This window comes from Cavia porcellus, unplaced genomic scaffold (assembly GCF_034190915.1).
Source record: "Cavia porcellus strain 051 isolate PalLab524CR breed Dunkin Hartley unplaced genomic scaffold, mCavPor4.1 scaffold_8, whole genome shotgun sequence".
Lineage (NCBI taxonomy): Eukaryota > Metazoa > Chordata > Mammalia > Rodentia > Caviidae > Cavia > Cavia porcellus.
The window spans coordinates 64,272,373-64,292,631 of NW_026947491.1; the positions used below are offsets into that span (position 1 = coordinate 64,272,373).

General features: G+C 37.1%; 1 protein-coding gene across 1 annotated transcript in view; it reads left to right on the top strand.

Moving 5' to 3' along the window:
* Window positions 1-19,405, top strand: part of Lgr5 (leucine rich repeat containing G protein-coupled receptor 5) — a 129,365-nt gene extending 109,960 nt beyond the window's left edge. The window contains exons 8-18 of the mRNA XM_063255142.1: window positions 161-232; window positions 3,237-3,308; window positions 3,469-3,537; window positions 3,681-3,752; window positions 6,670-6,735; window positions 7,684-7,755; window positions 11,635-11,706; window positions 12,477-12,602; window positions 13,528-13,673; window positions 14,956-15,039; window positions 16,496-19,405. Of these exons, the coding sequence (XP_063111212.1) occupies window positions 161-232; window positions 3,237-3,308; window positions 3,469-3,537; window positions 3,681-3,752; window positions 6,670-6,735; window positions 7,684-7,755; window positions 11,635-11,706; window positions 12,477-12,602; window positions 13,528-13,673; window positions 14,956-15,039; window positions 16,496-17,583 (1,939 nt within the window). The 3' untranslated portion in view covers window positions 17,584-19,405. The remainder of the gene's footprint in view (window positions 1-160; window positions 233-3,236; window positions 3,309-3,468; window positions 3,538-3,680; window positions 3,753-6,669; window positions 6,736-7,683; window positions 7,756-11,634; window positions 11,707-12,476; window positions 12,603-13,527; window positions 13,674-14,955; window positions 15,040-16,495) is intronic.
* The last annotated feature ends 854 nt before the right edge of the window (window positions 19,406-20,259 follow it).

The window sequence follows — 20,259 nt, forward strand, 5'->3', positions numbered from 1 at the left end:
AGAGTGAATGAGGATACCACAGTTTTAAGGAGAAAGGAAGTTAATTTTGTCCTCTGGTTACTAAAGGTGCTGATAGTTACCACAGTGGGATATGGGCTGGGCTAGTAAATAATTTTACCCACACGTGATTTTCTATACATTTTTTCCCCTCTCTTTCTAGAGGATTTCATAGCAACCATATCAGGTCAATACCTGAGAAAGCATTTGCAGGCAACCCTTCTCTTATTACAATGTAAGTAACCAAAGTATTCTTAAATTCATGCATCCTGATGCACAGGGTATATTGCATTTATAAGTATAAAGCAGTGAATGTTCTATATTTGCCTGAATTCTTTCTCAGCCATAGTAATAATCTGTACAGAGACTCATGCTTGGAGATATTTGGCAGGTTTCAACTGAGCACTGAACAAGTATTTTTAAAACTTTTTTTTAAGATCTCCAGTATATATTGCATTATATCTGGTATTTTCAGATGTCTTGTTGCATTTTGCAATTACATTTGTAAATGCTTATAGTTATCTTTGTTTTCTAAGAAATAAACTGAATTTTAGGTCAGCAATGTGAAGGTGACATTGTCATTCATGATTTCAACTCAAGAGTACTAGAAATAAAAATTACTTTATACAAACAATAGACCCTGTTTAAATTGGTATGGAGTAGTGTGGAAGAAATACTGTTTTATGGTATGTCTCTGTCTATTACCAAGCCACAGTTGAGTCACATTTATAGAAACTAGGATATCACTCGAAAAAAGTTATATATTCTAAAAAGGAGTATCTAAGAACTTTTACATCATAAAATAGCAACAAATTAGTTATAATTACAAAGTATATCTAAATTTCTGTCTTATATTTAGCATGAACAGATTGATGTTAGACATAGAGGAAGATAAAATACACACTGATTAGGCTGACCCATTAAAGACACCTGCTTGAGGTAGGTTTGCAGCATGGTATTAGCCCACAGTCAGTGCAGGAGAATAAGGATAACTTTTGAACATTAGGGGCATTTCTTGACAAATATTTGTCCTGTGCCAATGGATCAAAGGTTTTCTGGAACCATGTGGCATTTGTTGTAAAGGAACAAGCAAAAACATTCATCATTTCTGAAATGCTGGCAATATTTTGACAAATGTTTGTTTAAAAGATTCTGACCAAGAAACATTAGTCTTCATTAGAGAGTATTTACATATTAAGAGCTTGGCAAATTGCGTTGCCTTTGCTGCATTTCCCTTGCTGCCTTGGGCCTGGTTTTTAATTACTCTTTTGGCATGCTAATAGGTCCTGAGGCAGGCTAACAGCCCCTCACAGATAATTAAGCTTCTATTCACTCTCCCATAGTGTTGGCCACTTTCTGGAACTGCCTCTTTGCACCTGCATTTACCTCCAACTCCTCATTACCTGCCTCTTCCACACACCCCACATGCCCCACACGTACCTCTGTGCATGCCTCTGTGTCCTGTCAGCCACCTCTGCACTTCCCATAATGTCCTCTTTTCATGCCTCTGCCAGCTGTTACTTCTCAGTTTTTACCAGTTGGAGGAGGCTGACCTCCATCTGCTTCCACAGGGCTGTAAAGATATGTTCACAGAAGCTGTTTATTTAATTTGTTCCTGTGATTCTGTCCTCTCATTATGCTGGTTGAAATTCTGTCTTCTGGGTCCCTTTTCTTCCATGTCATAAAGGTTTTCTTAATCTCACCTGAACCTATGAAACAATTCTGTCCTGACAACCACAGAAGTCCTTATTTGTACTGGCAATATTTCTCCCCTATGCATGCAAGTATGTATATTCATACTAGTCCAGTGTCCATACATTTGTACCTGTACATGCATATAGCGTGCCCAAAGGATAAGGTAACATTGTGAAGAAAATCCCATTTTTAAATTCTAAAGCATATATTTCAATTCCAGCTCTTTCACTTACTCATTCTCTAATCTCAAGGGAAAGGAAGGATCAAAGAATAAGAGGACAGAAGAGGACACACGTGTATTGTGTAATACCTACATTCTAGGAACTGATAGATTTTCACTTGTATTAGTTGTTTTAATTCTTACATGAGTCCTACAACTAAGAATTGTTATCTCAGTATAACAAGTAAAAAGATTGAGGCTCTAGAGTAATGAGCTTTCCAAGCTAAGCCTCAATTTTCTCCTCCAAAAGTAAGAACACTATATGTCAAAATTGCTTCATGGACCAGTTGAAACAGATACAGATATATAGACGTACTCTGTCAAATAAAAGGCAGTATGCTGTTAGTTCTTTGTTTAATCCGAATCAATTCCAAGCTCTTTTAAGGGTGGACCATTTTATCATTCCTCTTCATACTCCTAATATCTAGAACAATGCCTGAGACAAAGTAGATACCCAATGACAGTTTGTTTAAAAAATAAGTCTTTAAATCCTCATAATAGCTACCTTCGTACTTTGAGCATAGTAAAACCCCATAAATTTGCTAAATTTAATTAGACTAGCAGGACACGTCAGCTAAGATGCATATGAGGGTCTCCACTGACCAGGGAATTCAAACACGCTTCATCTACCTTGAAAATAACTCCAAAACAGAATAGTCTATAAGTTCTAGTATGGCCTAACATTTTAACACAATTAATTAAGTCAAAAAATTCTGAGAGAAGAACTTCAAGTAACTTATTTCTTCTTAAATAATTTTAAGAGACCCACATGGATATTATGCAATATTTGACTGAAAGATATAACCTCAGTAGATTAATTTTATTTTCTTTAATAATAACAATTGCTAGCACCTTAAATTACCTCTTTGCCACAAAATGAAAACTCTACAGATTTTGAAGGCAAAAAAAAAAAATTAACTGAAGGTCTTACTAGGTAACTCAGGCTGGACTCGAACTCACTATGTAGTCCAGGCTGGCCCTGAACTCATGGCAATCTTCCTTATAAGCATGTGCCACCACGCCTGGCTCAGAAAAAGTTTTTAAATATGGTCAGTTCACTTGCTTTTTTACTTAAATAACTGTTCTTCATATCTACTTTACTGTCAGAAATTTTAAATTTTGTACAGTATGGGTTTTTTGCCAAAAATATCATAATATGAATCAAAACACTTTCAAGATTTTCCTGGACCCAAATTATCAGGAATGTTGTATTATAATATTATATAATCAAAGTTATATAAATGTTTGGTGTATTAGTTGAAATTTTGAACAGATATTCATCATTCAAGTTTATACTAAGACACTGGTATTTGGGTTTTTTCAGACATTTTTATGACAACCCTCTTCAGTTTGTTGGAAGATCTGCTTTTCAACATTTACCTGAACTAAGAACACTGTAAGTATCTGTTTCTCTGGTAGAACACATTTCACCCACCTTGCAGGATTGGTGTGAAAACCAAATGAGCATTCCCTGTTGAAGTACTCTAAAAATGCCAATTTAAATTATTCCTTTCTAGAATCTTCTTCCAGTAATATTTATATATTCCTCTTCCTAGGACTTTGAATGGTGCTTCACAAATAACTGAATTTCCTGACTTAACTGGAACTGCAAGCCTGGAGAGTCTGTAAGTACATGAGTAGGTCCTTAACTTTCCCCAGAACATACACTAACCTTGGCGCCTGATCAGCCTTTTTTTACATCAGTGAGTCAAAATATGTCACTGTGCAAAGCAGAAATGAGAATGATATCTGGTTTGTGTTTTGACAGGACTTTAACTGGAGCACAAATCTCATCTCTTCCTCAAACCATCTGTGATCAGTTACCTAATCTCCAAGTGCTGTGCGTATCAGTAAGGCAATAATGTGTTAACAGGCGACTTCTATTTAAAAGTAAAGTGGTAGACAGTATTTCAATAACCCTTTAAAAGGGGAGAAAGTGCTTTCCTTGCAGGTCTCCAGGAGGTCAGGCCTCCTCTGTTGTGCCCTTTGGCCCAAGCTCTCTGCCATGACCCTGGGTGACAATGGGCACATACCCTTTGTTTCCAAGTACGGCCCCCATTAGAGTTCCAGTTGGCACACGTTTTCTTTCAGAAAGTGGATATGAATAAGCCAAAGTAATTTCATTTCCTTTTTTAAGGCTTTGCAGAGCAGAACAAAATAACATAATGGATCAACAACCCAAGATGAATGCCAAAGTAAGAATTGAGTTATCAAACTGGCACAAACCTTGATAAAGGTGACCAAGTATTCTTCTGGTGTAACTGAGGGAACTGTGTTCTAATCTTTCATCTGATGATTAAACAGCTTACATAGGTTATTTCTATTGACTTAGGGTTTGTTTACCTGCCTTCCCCACATTCTGTGGAAAGTAACATACAAAGATTTTAAGTCCTCTTAAGCATTGTTGGGACTTAACGACAGGACCATTAGTCCTTTACCATGACTCTGCTGTCACTTAACAGACACCTGTTGGAGCTGAATGCCTATGATTTCATAGCAGCTTTACTCAGCAGCAGAAAAGCAAGCAGTGCTCCACACATTGAGTAACAGAATGGGAATATGTGCTAACACGGGGTTCTGTCTTTCCCTTGTTTCCAGACCCCAGGTGCCCAGGGATTAAACAGTGTACAATAACTTCATGGCAGACCTGGAATCTGTCGCCCAAGTCATCAGGAAGGAGTAATAGACCAAGTCTCCTCTTCTTTACCCTAAAAGATGTAGATGTGGTTAAAAAGCTGAGAACTAGTGAAGTAAATTTGTCAGTCACACTGCAAGAAGTTAATAGAGTTTGAATTCAAAGATAGTCAGTTTGACTGAATAACTGGGAGAAAGCGTGTGTATAACAGCAAGTGGAATTTGGGGGTCGTCTTAGCATTCTGCTTCAAATGACATCTGCCTCCATTTGCTGCATAGTGAATAGTGCAGGTCCAGAACGGCATGAACTGAGGGCAGCTGATCAAAAGCAAAGGCTTTCAAAGCCTGATTCAACCCCACGATTCCTATATATCAGCATGGCATATTAAATAAGTTACTGTCTCATTGAGGCTCAGCTTCCCAATCAATAAAATGGAGAAGTAGCACTTCCTTCAGAGGTTCATCATCAAGATTAAATGACTATCTGTCAAACACTTATAGCAGCACATCTGAGCATATTAACACTCCTAAGGATTATTCTTTCATCTTTCTCACTTTCTTTGTACCATTATTCTTAAGATATTGTTTCTTCAGTGGAAACTTGAAGAGACTGAAAGAAAACAGACACATTAAAGACAATAGCATTTGCAAAGTAATTTGACCTATAATGTTTATTTGTTCTTCTGAACATTCCTCAAAGATAGAGAAAACTGATACTGTTTTATTTAAGGAAAGGACTGCCTAAGACATCGATGCTTTGGTACTTACTTCCCCTTTATGGAAATTACCTGGCACACCATTGTGGGTATGTGGCTTTCCTTGCTTAGTAGCTGGTAATCTGAGGTCAGTCATTTCTTACTATATGGAAATAATCATAATGTCTTTCTCATAAAGTAGCCATAGGATTAAATGAAGTAACTCAAGACAGCTATAAACCTCATGCCTTTCTATAGCCTTTATATAAGAAGTGCTTGATCAGTGTTAGCCATGGAAAATTATTAAGTAGAAGGCAGATAGAAGGAGCACTAATATCCTTATGTGGAAGGTTTTATGTGGCTTTCTATTAAGGTTTGCATAAGAAGGCACTGGACTGCTTTGCAGCCTGTAGAGAAGAACGAATCAAATCATTATGATCTTTCATAACATTTGTGTCTATCTTAATACATTTACTAATTTCCAAAAACATCACATTGTTAGTCAAGTGTACAACTGTATAGTTGTAGAAATTTTTTGTGGGTTTCTTTTTTGTTTGAAAGTTTGGGGAGTGATATTTAAAATCTCTAGCATAAAATGCTGAATTCATATTTGTAAACAGCTTCATTCACAAATACAAACCTAAATATAGGAACAAAACTCTTCTTCAAGATAAATATTTATTTAATAAGTGTAGACTAAATCAATTATAAGAATAGAAAAAGTGTAAGGCTTTTACAAAACTAGATTTCTCAGTTACTTAGTGGTGATTTGGTTTTAAGAATTAGAATCAGGCATGAAAATGTGTTAGTTGATTAGCTGATAATTTTTAAAACATGAGACAAGGTTTTATAGATAGGGATATCTATGTTACTTTATCTACCAGTTATTCTAACATTCTGGAAATTACCATGGCTTGTTTTAGATTTGTTGCATTATACTATAAATATGTCCAGATGTTTTTGTTATTCTGTAATTTGTTGAGTTTTAGCTGAAGACTTTCTTACTCCTTTCAGTGACTGATTTCAAAGTTACTGCTATGTTTTGAACTGCTGGATTTTGTTTTTAAGTTGATTAGAAAAGAACTGAGAATGACTTCTCTTAATTACAGAGATGTAGCAGCTTTTAAGGACAAAGGCATAATCATTTCAGTAAGATAATATCTAGAACATCATAAGCCGTCACTGACAAATTTAAATTATTAAGAAATTCATTAAATTATTTAAATCAATTAAAGAATTATAATGGTTGCATTTCAGTAAACATTTGAATCTATTGCCTAATCCAGTAATGCCTGTGACTACCTGATCCTTATCAGGGCTGTGGAAATACCCAGAGTCAGCGCTTGGGGGATATGCCATCTCGGAAGAAAAAGGCAGCTTTGCTTACTATGTAACATATTTTCCCTTTTTGTACTTTCTGTTTTTCAGGGATCTGTCTTACAACCTAGTAGAAGACTTGCCCAGCTTTTCAGCTTGCCAAAAGCTTCAGAAAATGTACGTGTTTTTGTATCTCTAAGTCACCTAGCAAAAACCAAGAGCCCAAACACATTTCTGCAGGTCACTGATTTCTTATCCCGTGGTTCACTGGCCAGACTTGATGTTTTCCTTCTTACAAGTAAGGTGTGACTGTGTAGAGTAAAGTTGCAGAGCAGACAGTGTTATTTCACCACGCCTCCTACTGTACTGGAAACATACTGTAAAACATTTACAAGGTATCTGTGTTTTTCTCCTGCGAGGGTAATAGTGAACTGAGTTGTCTGAGCTGGGGAAGTTTTCTTCTTTTGCAGCTGCAACCAACCTTACATATCAATAAGTAGTGTTATTTTTTACTATCAGTGGACATGACTTTGTTGGTGTGTTTGTTTCACAATAATCATCTTTAGAGGAGGTACCGTGTTTGTCATATTTGAGTTGCGGTGAACATTACTTACGCACGGAACATTCTTGAATTCTCTCCTTAAAACTGCCTCTCCCACAAAACTTATCAGCCTTATTGCTTTATAATCACACATTTTCATCAAGACAACGTTAACCATCTACCTTTCTGTACTTTGTTTTTCTCTAAAAGTCTTTGGGTGATTAAAAAAGAAAAACTAAGTAAATCTATATTTTAAAAGGTGAAGATTTGACATACCTGAAGTCTTCAAGGAACACAAGAAAGGTTCAGAAAGCCATGCCAGTAGAGGAGTCGTAATGTTTTGAATGACAGTGTTGTGTTTAGAATATGGTTTTATATCCTTCCAGGAGAACTAGCCGATTAACAGGGACTACTTATTTAAGTTTATAACTTGCAACATTTTTTAAACAAAAACCAGTCACTTGGTCCTACTTTGTGTGTTCCTTTGATTGAGGGCAGGTGATCCCTTTGTGAAACTTCTCTGAAGTCTGCAATCTTTGAAACCAGTGACTTTGAAATCAATCTTTGAAACTCTGTCATTTCAGTGACCTCAGACATAATGAAATCTATGAAGTTAAAGTGGATACTTTCCAGCACTTGCTTAGCCTCCGGTCTCTGTGAGTACCGCCTCCCAGCACCTGCCGCAACCCAGGGCACTCAGTTCTGGGGGTGCCTCTAGTATTTTCCTTTTGTTACGTACTGTTGGACCTTTGTGCATATATTTGCTGTGAAAAGGCAAGTGTTTTGCTCCAGATAATTTCCAGGAATAAACTGAAAAATAATAAATGCGCAGTTATGCTTTCTGCCAGTCGGCTGACATAGCAGAAGAGACTTTGTGGAAGAGGAAGAGAGACCGAGTTAATTGAAGAGCCCACCCAGGGCGATTCTATCCACAACCTGGAATGGGCAGGCGTCAGCTTGCAAACAAAACCAGGATGACTGTATAATTGTAACCTGCCTGCTTTTCTTTCCTCGTTGAGGAGAGCCTTGTGTGTCTCAGAGTGCTTAAGAATCAACTAGTGGTGACCATGAGAAAAAGCAGCCTCCAGGCCTTCACCTGCCTCAAAGGGGGCCTGGACATCTGCATTTTAAAAGCCCACTAAGGTTTGAGCACAGCTGTCCTTCAAAATGTTTCTGTTGTTCTGGCAATTAAGAGTCATTATTATTTTGTTTTATGACGAAAATATTGCTTATTTTTGAAATTAAGAAATTAGATTAAATTTTTTGAGATTTAATTTTATGCTTTGTGTGCATAAAGCTCTAGGTTTGATCTCTAGAACCTCTATTAATTATTATTTAATTAAGTAAGTAACTTTTTAAATTTTAAAAGATAAAGCTTAGTAACATCACTTTATTAAATAGGTTAAACACTTTTATACACTGAAATTGGATTTCAGTGTGATTTTGTTGAAGGTGACATGTAATGTTGATGCCATGTAATGCTTATGTGAAATTATATTTGTTAGCAACCTTTTCCTCTCAGTGACTTCTCAAGTAATTCCTTTTTTTTTTTTTACACTTTTTTTTTTCTTTTTTTTCCGGTACCGGGGATCGAAACTGCCTGCTTGCTGAGCTAAATCCCCAGCCCCTCTAAAGTAATTCTTAATAGTTGATAAACTAATACTACTTCTGAAAGCCTTTTGAATTTACTTTTCAGAATCACTGTTTTCCAAAAATTTACCTTGAGAACCAACTTTTTCCAAACTTACTTGTTTTACACTTTCTGTAATTTTGATTTAAATTTATTTGTAGCTATTTTGCCTTTTTAAACTGGATTCTGTCAGTTCTATTTTAACGGGCTGTTCTCTAAGGTTACCACAAGAAGTGACCGATTGTGAAGGCTGCAGAGGACTCTTTCTGAATCCTTCCTTCCCCTTTGACTTCATGTGCAGTTGCTCAATTGATTCTACCAACTTCATTCTCTCCACTCCTCTACCACAGGCCATTGTAATCACCATTCTCCTACTACTGGCCTCCATTTATCTCACTCTCAAAGAGATATAAAACCATTTTTCTTACATAGACATCAACTACTTCCCTGCTTTTGAAATCTTCTGTTATTCCTCTTCTGTCTTCAAGATCAAGGCTACATTTCCCAGAACCACTTTTCAAACTCCTATTCCATTTTCCGGGCTCAATGTCATTTCTCTTCTGTGCAGTCCCAGTCCCCTGATACAGGGGCCATTGTTTCTCCCATCCCCTTTGCCTGTTGAATTCCTGGCAATCCGTGACTATGGCCCTAGTCTCCCAGAACAATATCATGTCTTTTGGCTTACTCTATGTTTTGTTTTGTTTTGTTTTTATGTCTTTTTCATTTTTATCGGTACCAGGGATCGAACTCACGACCGCCTGCTTACAAGGCAGGTGCTTATGCCACTGAGCTAAATCCCCAGCCCCTGGCTTACTCTATGTTGATGTACTGTGCACAGTCTCTGTTACAGCACTTAATACTCAGCACTGTCATCAAGCAGACCATTTCCCATCTAAAAACAAGAACTTTATCTTTTTATCTCCAGGGTCAAGTACAGTACTCCGTCATTATTTACTTAAGAATCCAAACGTGTTCAAACCAAAAGTTCAAGGGCTCTGGAACCATTTATAAATTTAAATTTATAAATTTATAAATTTAAATCAAAATTACAGAAAGTGTAAAACAAGTAATTTTGAATCCAGCTCCTGAGATTATTTGTGACTTTGGGTAGCTGATTTCTCACACATATGTTCCCGTTACCTCATCAATCAAGATGGGATGATAATAATACCTACTTCTTAGGGTTGTGTCAAGGGTTATGAGACAGTGTGTAAAAAATTCAAAATTACTCTTGGTACACAGTAATTATGTAATGATGTTGTTGTTGTTGTTGTTGTTGTTAGAAGCTTTTAGCCTTTTACAGTGTGTCAGTGATGGTCCTGGAAAGAAACTGAATCGACCCCACTTGGTTCCAACAGGGAACAACCACATTTGGGGGGGGGGGGCGGGCAAGGGATAGGTGTGCATGAACCGGAAGCCTCACAATGACCGAGACAGAATGGCGTTTCCAGAACACAACACAGAAAGTACTTAACCAGGGAGAGGGATGCCATGATTGAAGTGGTGTCAAAGATGAGCTTCCCAAACAGCAAAGGAACAGCCCGTGAGGGCCTAGAGTTGCCCCCTCTTGTGGGGCCTTCATTAGAAAGCCAAACACAGTGGCACAGAAAAGCAGACAATGACTCCTCCAGGGCTGCTGGGAGGGCTCTGGATCACATGCTCACACACTGCAAAGCCATTAGCATCCTTTACACATACACATTTTCATATATACTTAAGACATTGGGAGTGAACTCACGAGGAAGCCCCACAGAAAGATGTGACCTCCGTTCCAGATGTTCTGCTCTGTGAGGTTCACCTCTGGCATATGTGTCCTTCTTAAACCTGCCAAACAAGTTTTGAGAGATGATACTGCTTGCTTACCTCAGTAGGTGTGAATTCCCTGAAGACAGTCTCCTTGCGCTGTTACCAAAGCCCAGATGACCCTGTAGCTTCCACCTTCCAGGCTTTCCTCCCATTTTTACCTGCTATCTTCTGCCCTGAGATCAAAGCTAAAAGACCTCCAGTTTTTTTCCAAGCAAAGAGGACACGTCCCTAAGAAACCATTTATATGAGAATGTGAATACTCTATCAATTTTATTATTCATAGTAACTTGCGGGCCCAATGTCGTAAACTTACCAATCTCTAGGACAAGTTAACTTTAAGTACTTTCAACTTTTCTAACGCCTGCATCTTGGTTACCCTGGTTTGTTAGGCATTTTAAAAATGAAAACCTTAAAATTCATAGTTCTTTTTAAAACATAGAAGCCCTTATCTCTGGTTAATTATCCACAGAAGTTCTTGCAAAAAAAATTAATTCCTACTAAATTGTCTACATATCACTGTGTGTGGCAAATGAATTTTATTTCTCCATAAAATGTAGGGTTTTTTGCTATCAAAGGACTTTATTTCTAACATATGTCTGTCCCCACTTTATTTATGTTCTGCTTAAGGACTTGTTAATATTGTTTAATGGGAATGATCTTGAAAGTGTCTTTCAAAAGCTGACATATACATGATGTGCACGAATTCTTGGCTGAGTTTCATTATTTATCAAGGACATTTTAAGATTTAAAATTTACTTGCTTGTCTTAAGAGCCTCAGAATATTGTCTCTCACCACTCTCCTACCCCCACACATTTTAGAAAAGCCCTAATAAAATTTTACAGCCATATTAAAGTCAACCTTTTAACAAGAAGAGAATAAAACTAAAAATATCTTCCTAAATGACTTCTCCTTGAATACTTTAATGAGGTTAATCTAAACCCCCTCTTTCCTTGTTTTTCACCCTTTATCTTATGGGCAGTTTGATGAACTAGTTGTCCTTGATCTGAATGGAAATTAAATGTGGTAGAAGACTGAATGCATTTGATTAAACCTCATGTATATTTCATTGCTTATATAATTCTCTCTCTTTCTAAATAGGAATTTAGCTTGGAATAAAATTGACATTATTCACCCCAATGCATTTGCTACTTTGCCATCTCTGGTAAAGCTGTGAGTATTTTATATCTGGCATGTTTTTAATAATTGGGGTCACCTGATTAATACACATGATTTTACTGGAGACATGGTGCAGTCCACCCACCGTCAGTGTTTGCACACACTGAACTCTGTTCAAGCAAGGGAGGGGGTCCTGGTGCCATGCAGGCCTTGAAGTGGATGATTGAAGCTCTGAGTGACAGTTGGTTCTGCTTAATCAAGTGAAGTTGTCCATTTTTGCTGATAACCAGGTGGGATGGAATCAGATGTAATTCCGTTCTGAAGGGCTTTCATTTTATTGTTTACCTTCTTGACCTATAGAAAACCCTCCTGTCCTTTTTTTCCCCTTCCTTCTTCCATCTCATCTTCTTCCTCCTCTTTCTTATTTATAAAGAAATAAGGAATTGTTCAGAGAGAACCTAAGGGAAGAAGGACGCAAATAATCCCCAAAACTTTTTCTTCTGATTCCTCTCACTTTTCAAATAAATGTAGCAGCTTCTTCTTGATTTCAGTGGTCCCCACTTCACCAAATGAAGCCAAATACAGAAAAATTCATATGAAATTGAAACTTTCCCCCTAGCATTGATTTTAAATAGAAGTGTTATTAAGAATTAAAACCAAAATAATTACTTTTACAAATAAGAGTAAGGACCCTACTTAGAAGATTTTATTGAGTAATTTAATCAACTTTAGGTTGCTCTTTTTGTTTTTTGTTTTTTTTTTCTTGACATAAATGTTTTATGCTAGCACAGACTAAAAGCCAATCGTTGTTTGATGTTTTGCAGGGACCTATCATCCAACCTTCTGTCATCTTTTCCTGTAACTGGGTTACATGGTTTAACTCACTTAAAATTAACAGGAAACCATGCCTTACAGAGCTTGATATCATCTGAAAACTTTCCAGAACTCAAGTGAGTTTGTCATTAAAACTAATAAGATACATTTGTGGTCATGTGAAATAATAGACACGTTACAGTGGTTTTCTAAATTTATGAGGTCATGAGACCCTTTTGAATTGCATTTCATGCCCTCAAGTCCCCCACTCCCTGAAGTAGGAGAATGTGTGTTCCTGACCACATTTCCTTTTCCTCTCAAAGATGTCTTCCAGAATAACAGAGTTCATGGAAAGAGTTTGAAAACCACTGATCCATGAGATATAAACTAGGACATGTAATTAAATAACATCATAACAATATTATAGTCCTGTTTATAGTTTCTAAGTCATGTATCTTGTGTGTATATTCTAATAAAATATAGTAAATTAATATTTGAGGAAGTAATGCTCTTTAAAACCTGCTGTTTATTACAGTAAAGAAGTATGAAAGTTTTTATGTATAAATATGTTTATAAATGTGTGCATGTGTTTTAAACCACAGTACATTTAAAAGCATGAAAGTAATATAACTTCAAAACATAGCTTGGAAAGTAGAAGATAAGGAAAAATATATTTTTATGTCTTTTCTTTGTAGACTTTATTTATTTTTAATTATTAGAATCAAAGTGTTCATAGATATTAATGTCATATTTTAGCCATTTAACATTATGTCACCATGTTGCTACAATTTTCCTAGGGGTCATTTTTAACTATTCTTATGAATATCTTTAGTATTTTTTTTAATAATGAGAATTGTATAAAGCAGCTTCACTAATTATCAGCATTTCATGATAATGATTCTTCATAACTTCATTGTATTTAGACATATAATTTATTTTGGATTCTTTAGGTTAAAACTCTAAGATAAAGTCATTGACTGAAAAAATAAAATGAACACTGTATTTAATGACCAATCTTTTTAAATGTATGGGGGTTTTTGTTTTGGTTATGTCCCTCTAAAGGGTTATAGAAATGCCTTATGCTTACCAGTGCTGTGCATTTGGAGTATGTGAGAACATCTATAAAATTGCTAATCAGTGGAATAAAGGTGATAACAGCAGTGTGGACTACTTTCATAAGAAAGATGCTGGAATGTTTCAAGTTCAAGGTAAAACCTGCTATGTCATAGTAATGACATTATTCCTGGAAGGGTCTTGAAAACTCATCAAACAGATTATCTGAATTCCAGGCTTGTCCTTTTACAAACACTGCAGCACGTTGAGAATCAATCTCACTTTTTAAAGACTTACAGAATAAGAAAGCTCTCTCAGGATTTATTCTACAATTTCATCTGTTCTGTTAGTGAATTCATTATATTTATAAGTAGATCCTCCTTAGCATATGTTGTCATCAGGATAATTATTTGCATCAATATTTCCATAAACCTTTAAAGGAGTCCCATCCTTGTGAATAAATTTTCTAAACATGCTTCTGAAAGCTTTTCTCCAGAAGACAAAATCCATTTTTATTCCTGTGGCCTGGGGAGAGTGGAGAATATATATATTGTAGATTCTTCCATATTTCAGCAAAAAGGCTTTAAGATTCATTTTGTTTTCCAACTAATTCTAAATCATTTTCCCTTTCTATCCCCTACAGGGGTATCTGTCAGGAAGGTGAAATGAGATAATGTCTGTGAGGCCCTGGAAGTAAGACGTTACTTAAACAGAGAGTAATGCAGACAACCACACCTGTAGTAATGACGAGGTGCCTCGGGCAGCACCCCTCCTTCCCTGCCAACCCTGCGAGTTTGTGCAGGGTCTAGAGAGAATGGCTTCTTGATCTTTGAGCTTTAATGATTTGTTGACTCTAAAGCAAGTGTGATTCAGTCCATCTTCAGATACGTATCTGTTGAAGGAGCCGTATCTTGTCTTTCTTTGTTTAAGGCCACATGTGTCTTGCTCTTGTTCTTGCTTTAGATTTTAGTTTGTTTTTTCCTCTTTTTGTATCACCACCCTAATTTCTACTATAATTCACTCATCCACAAAAAGAGAGTGCCTACTAGTATGTGCCAAGTACTACAGTAGACTCTAGAAGTACATAATAACAAGAGATGTAACACTTGCATGAGTTTATTTTCAAGGCCCCGTGTTAGAATTGCACAGAAGTTTGGTTTTTTTGTTTGGATGTTTTGTTTTGAGCCAGGGTCTCACTATATAATGCTCACCCCAGTTGAGCTGGAATACTGTGGCACAGTGCCTTGAGTAAAATATCCAAAGCCAACTTCGTAATAGACTTGGAAGAAAGCCACTGCCCTAGGAAAGCACAGAATCTTGCTTCCATTTCCCTTTGTGACAGTTCCTATGTCAAGAGTAACCCGAAACTTCCTCACTGGGATTTGATCGCTTGAGAAGAGACAGAACTAATCATCTCAGGACTTTTCCTCCCTGCAGATGAGCGTGATCTTGAAGATTTCCTGCTCGACTTTGAAGAAGACCTGAAAGCCCTTCACTCCGTGCAGTGTTCACCTTCCCCAGGTGAGAGGCATGGGAACTGGGTCAGCAGCAACAGCAGCCACTCTTGACTGAGGCCACCAGTGAGAGCGTGACTGCCTTTCAGAACCCAGCTGTCCTGCTGCAGATCTGCACGTTTCCCACAGGGATCTGCAAAATATAACTAAGTGTTCAATCCCTGAGGCTGCTCTCCATTCACAAATAGAATAGAACAGGGAGGAGTTTTCACTCAGACTAACAGAAACTAAAGAATCAAGTATATATTTAGAAGTATATGTAATTTTTAAAGGAAATATTATCGATTTAGCTCTAGTCTTGCTTTATGCAATCACTGATTAATGAAAGTGATTTAAGTCTTCTCTGTATCCTCAGCAAAAGCAAATAATAGTTTGTACAGATAAGTTGAAAAAAATAAAGACAGACAGATAAACTGTTGAATTCACTTAATTGACCCATTCCCAGAAGCAGATTGAAGAAAACTGTTGGGAATAGTTGATACTTCACATTTGAAAATTAGATTGGTCCATGTTCTCTGTGTTAGAGCCCTGTTACTACAGCAAACTAATAAACTTCAAAATGGGAAAGATGGGGCTGGGGAAATGGCTCAGAGGCATAAGCACCCACCTGGCAAGCACAAGATGCTGAGTTCGATTCCCAATACTCCCTCCTCCTCCACAAAATGGAGAAATGATAAAGATTTGTTTTGGCTCATAGTTTTGAGGTTTTAGACATGGTCACTTGGTCATATTGGCAACTCAGTGCATCATAACAAGAACATAGGAAGAAAGAGGCCTGTTTACCTACCGGCAGCAAAGAAACAGAAAAGGAGAGGTCAGAGTCACGATATCCCCTTCCAGGTCACACCTTCCAGGATCTAACTTCATTCCTCTAGGTCACATTTCCTAAAGGTTCCATCACCTCCCAGGAATGCCACAGGTTGGGGACCAAGACCTTAACATGTGGGTGTTTGGGGGACATTTAAGATCCAAATGATAGCATTCTTTAACAGTTAATGTTAATCTAAAAGAAAGAAAAAAAGATGAAGTTTTCATGAAATATACATTCCTAATACCCATTTTCATTTTATACTACTATGGAATATGTCCTAGGATTTTTTTTTTCTCTCCATGAAACTTTATTAAAGCATTGTATAAATATAATGAAAAATCTAGGAGATCTGATTCTGTGAGCCTGACACTGTTGTATTTTGGGGACTACAACCCGGCAACAGAAGTTCCCCTCTTTCATTTCTCTGCGTATGCTCTGGCAGCCAATCATCTGATGTGCTCACTTTGCCAGTGATACAGAAACTTCAAGGTGATCCATGACAGTGTGGGAAAGCACAGCATGACACATGGTGCTGTGGGTTATGAGGGCTCTTTCTGGGCTCTTTCTCTTGGGGTCCTACCAAAGAAACAAAAAGGTTATGTGGTAAAATCGCTAATTCTATTTTGACAACCTTTTCCCTTTGGATTTTCAGGTCCCTTCAAGCCCTGTGACCACCTGTTCGGCAGTTGGCTGATCAGAATCGGAGTGTGGACCATAGCAGTTCTGGCACTGTCTTGTAATGCCGTGGTGACCTCAACGGTGTTCAGATCCTCTCTGTACATTTCCTCCATAAAACTGTTAATTGGAATCATCGCAGTGGCGAACATGCTCATGGGAGTCTCCAGCACTGTACTGGCTGGCGTGGATGCTTTCACTTTTGGCAGCTTTGCACAACATGGTGCATGGTGGGAGAATGGCTTTGGTTGCCAAGTCATTGGTTTTTTGTCCATTTTTGCTTCCGAATCATCTGTTTTCCTGCTTACTTTGGCAGCCCTGGAGCGTGGGTTCTCTGTAAAGTGTTCTACAAAATTTGAAATGAAAACTCCTTTCTGTACCCTGAAAGCAATCATTTTGCTCTGTGTTGTGCTGGCTCTGACCATTGCCTTGATTCCCCTGCTGGGTGGCAGTGAGTACAGTGCCTCTCCACTCTGCCTGCCCCTGCCTTTTGGAGAGCCGAGCACCACAGGCTACATGGTAGCTCTGGTTTTGCTCAACTCTCTTTGTTTCCTCATCATGACCATTGCCTACACCAAGCTCTACTGTAATTTGGAGAAAGGAGACCTAGAGAATATTTGGGATTGTTCCATGGTGAAACACATTGCTCTGTTGCTCTTCACCAACTGTATCCTTTACTGCCCTGTGGCTTTCTTGTCTTTCTCCTCTTTACTAAATCTCACATTTATCAGTCCTGACATAATTAAGTTTATCCTTCTAGTGATTGTCCCACTTCCTGCTTGTCTCAATCCTCTTCTCTACATTCTCTTCAATCCCCATTTTAAGGAGGACCTTGGAAGTATGGGAAAGCAAAGCCACTTTTGGATGAAATCAAAACACCCAAGCCTGACGTCTATTAATTCTGATGATGTCGAGAAACAATCCTGTGACTCAACCCAAGCCTTGGTAACCTTTACTAGTGCTAGCATAGCCTACGACCTGCCTTCTAATTCTGGGACTTCACCAGCCTATCCGATGACTGAAAGCTGTCATCTTTCATCTGTGGCATTTGTCCCATGTCTCTAATTAACATGTGAAGGGAAAGGTTTTCAAATACCAGGAACCTGAACATGTGGGGTTGAGGACGTCAGAGCAGTAGCTAAGATGACTGAGTTGAAACTAGCTTAAACAGTCAAAATATCTCTCTCAATGTGAAAAAGCTGGTACCTATTGATACTTGAGAGTGAAATATAAATTTAAACGCTGCTTGTGTAATTCATTCAGCTAACACACAGATCAGTCACATTATTTATGTCCCCCGTATCCAAAACACATACTGAAATTTTCTACAAACAAGATTCTTCCTGACTTTAATTCATTTTCCCTAAGCTCACCAATGTAATCATTTAGGGTGGGAGAATTCACTTCAAAAATGGGTTTACTTGGGGCTGGGGATTTAGCTCAGCGGCATAAGCGCCTGCCTTGCAAGCAGGCAGTTGTGAGTTCGATCCCCGGTACCAATAAAACAAAAAAGACCAAGAAAAAAAAAATGGGTATACTTAAACCATCAAATTTCTTAAAAGATGGTTAGTTAAAAAGATATAGGTTTTAAATGGCCTGCATTACTACGTAAAGGTTGTGACCCATGAGATTTCATTTTAGTGACCAAGCAGAGATGTTTTAGTCTTCTATTGCTTTTCCCTGGAAAGAATGCATTCAAGCCACCATGTCTTTCATAGGTAATGAATGTAAGACATCATTAACTCATTCATATTCACATCATTTTTAGAGATACCATATTTTATGATTCAACACTCAGTAGTCCCATGTTCTCCTCCCTCCAGGGAATAAAATGGGCTACAAATATCTTGAAAGGAAAATTAATAGAAATTCCTAAGTTGCTACTAAGGCAATCATGTACTGGTGAACTTTGTCTTGTCTCATTCATTTTTAACTCTTTTTCTGTCCAAAGCTTAGAAAGAAAGTTCATTGCTGGCAGTGAACATAACCTAGAAAAGATAATAATGTGGGATATTCTATTCCTAAGTGCACATCTTTGCAAGAAGTTTTAACTCAAATTCATGTGCATGTTAAAATAATGATCAGATACAGGTATGACATAAATTAAGTCCACTGATGTAACTTCTCAAACATATATCTCTAGAATTTTAGCAACTATGTCTGACACCACTTTGGACTCAGCAGGATTTGGTAACATACTATCCTGTTTATTTAGCTTAGTTTCAGCCATGTTCTTTCTGAATGTACCACTTGATATGAGGAATATTACTTCTCTGCTTATTCCATAGTAATACATGTGTTAGATATTTTTAAAAACAAATTATCAAATATGAAGAGTCAAAAGATTTATTTCTTAACTTCTACTACCCTACATTAGCTTCATTACACCCAAACAAAAAGGTTGGTAGGTAGATTTATTTTTGTATAAGCATGTTTATTTTGATCAAATGTTTTAACTCTGAATTGAAAAAATACATTTATGAGATGTTTTATAAGATGTGTAAATATAGAACTGTATTTATTACAGTAAAGATTCAGTAACATTAAAGATAATAAACTATGTACAGTGGCATAGACTTCCATATATATTGTGTTTTTCTGCCCATTTCCTTTAAATGCATTAACTGTATACGTGTAAATATATAGTTCTTGTAAATAAGTTCCAAATCTGCTTTTCTACTGGATACAAAATAAATTTGTAATAAAATGTATGACTATAAAACAAAATACTTTCAAGTCTATTTATTGAACCCACAAGCAGATATATAGTCTCCTAATGAAAATTTTTGGTGTTTAAGTACATGTGCTATGGGAGTATTGGCACTCTGATACTTTACATTTATTGGACTTATATTAAGAAATAAATCCTTCACAAGAATAAATCAAATTATCCTTGTCAACTCTTAGATTATTTTAACTATTATTGATAGGTCATTTTTCCATGACATTGGTAAATGTTATTGTCCTCATTGATAGTTTGGCTTTTTTAACCAGAATCCACACTGGTCCCAAACTTCTTTTGCAATGTAAGCAAAGAAGCACACATATCCACACAGTCAGAAAAGAGATGCAATCTTAAATTATTCAACATGGACAAGAGTTTTCTATAAATTCTTCCTTTAATGCAAACATTATTGCTAAGATCATCCTGCATACAGCACATGCCCAGAGGCTGGTACTGTTTCCCACCTATTCATCAGCCTTAGATGCACACTTTGGCCTAAAGCTACTTAACAGGTCAGCCTAGGAAATGAGGTCTCACAGGTGCAGTCCATGGTGGCTCCTTTCTTTTTATCTCACTGCTGTTAGCCCAGGTGGCAGACACAAAAGGTGCCTCCAGAGAATGTATCGCAGTGATTTTTTTCAGCATACTTATTTTTCGGTATTCAGAGTCAAGAACAAGTCCTGACATTCCTCCTCTAGCTCTGCTACTCAAGAAAACACATGAACAATGTAACTTTTGAAAAAGGACACCATAATCACGCAATTTAGTTCTTTCAAAATAAATCCACATACCTTATTACTTTATCAACAAAACAGTGCTGGGTTTACAATAATACACCACCAGGCTGTCTTCAAAAATGGGTTACATAAAGCAAATGTTGTGTGCCTATTATGTGCAGTTTTCTGTGCACTTCAGCTAACAAAATGAGGCCTAGAATTCTCATTACAGGGGAGGGCAGATAGATAATGAGCAAATAAAAACAAGGAATTATCTAATAGAAACATGAATGAAGGAAC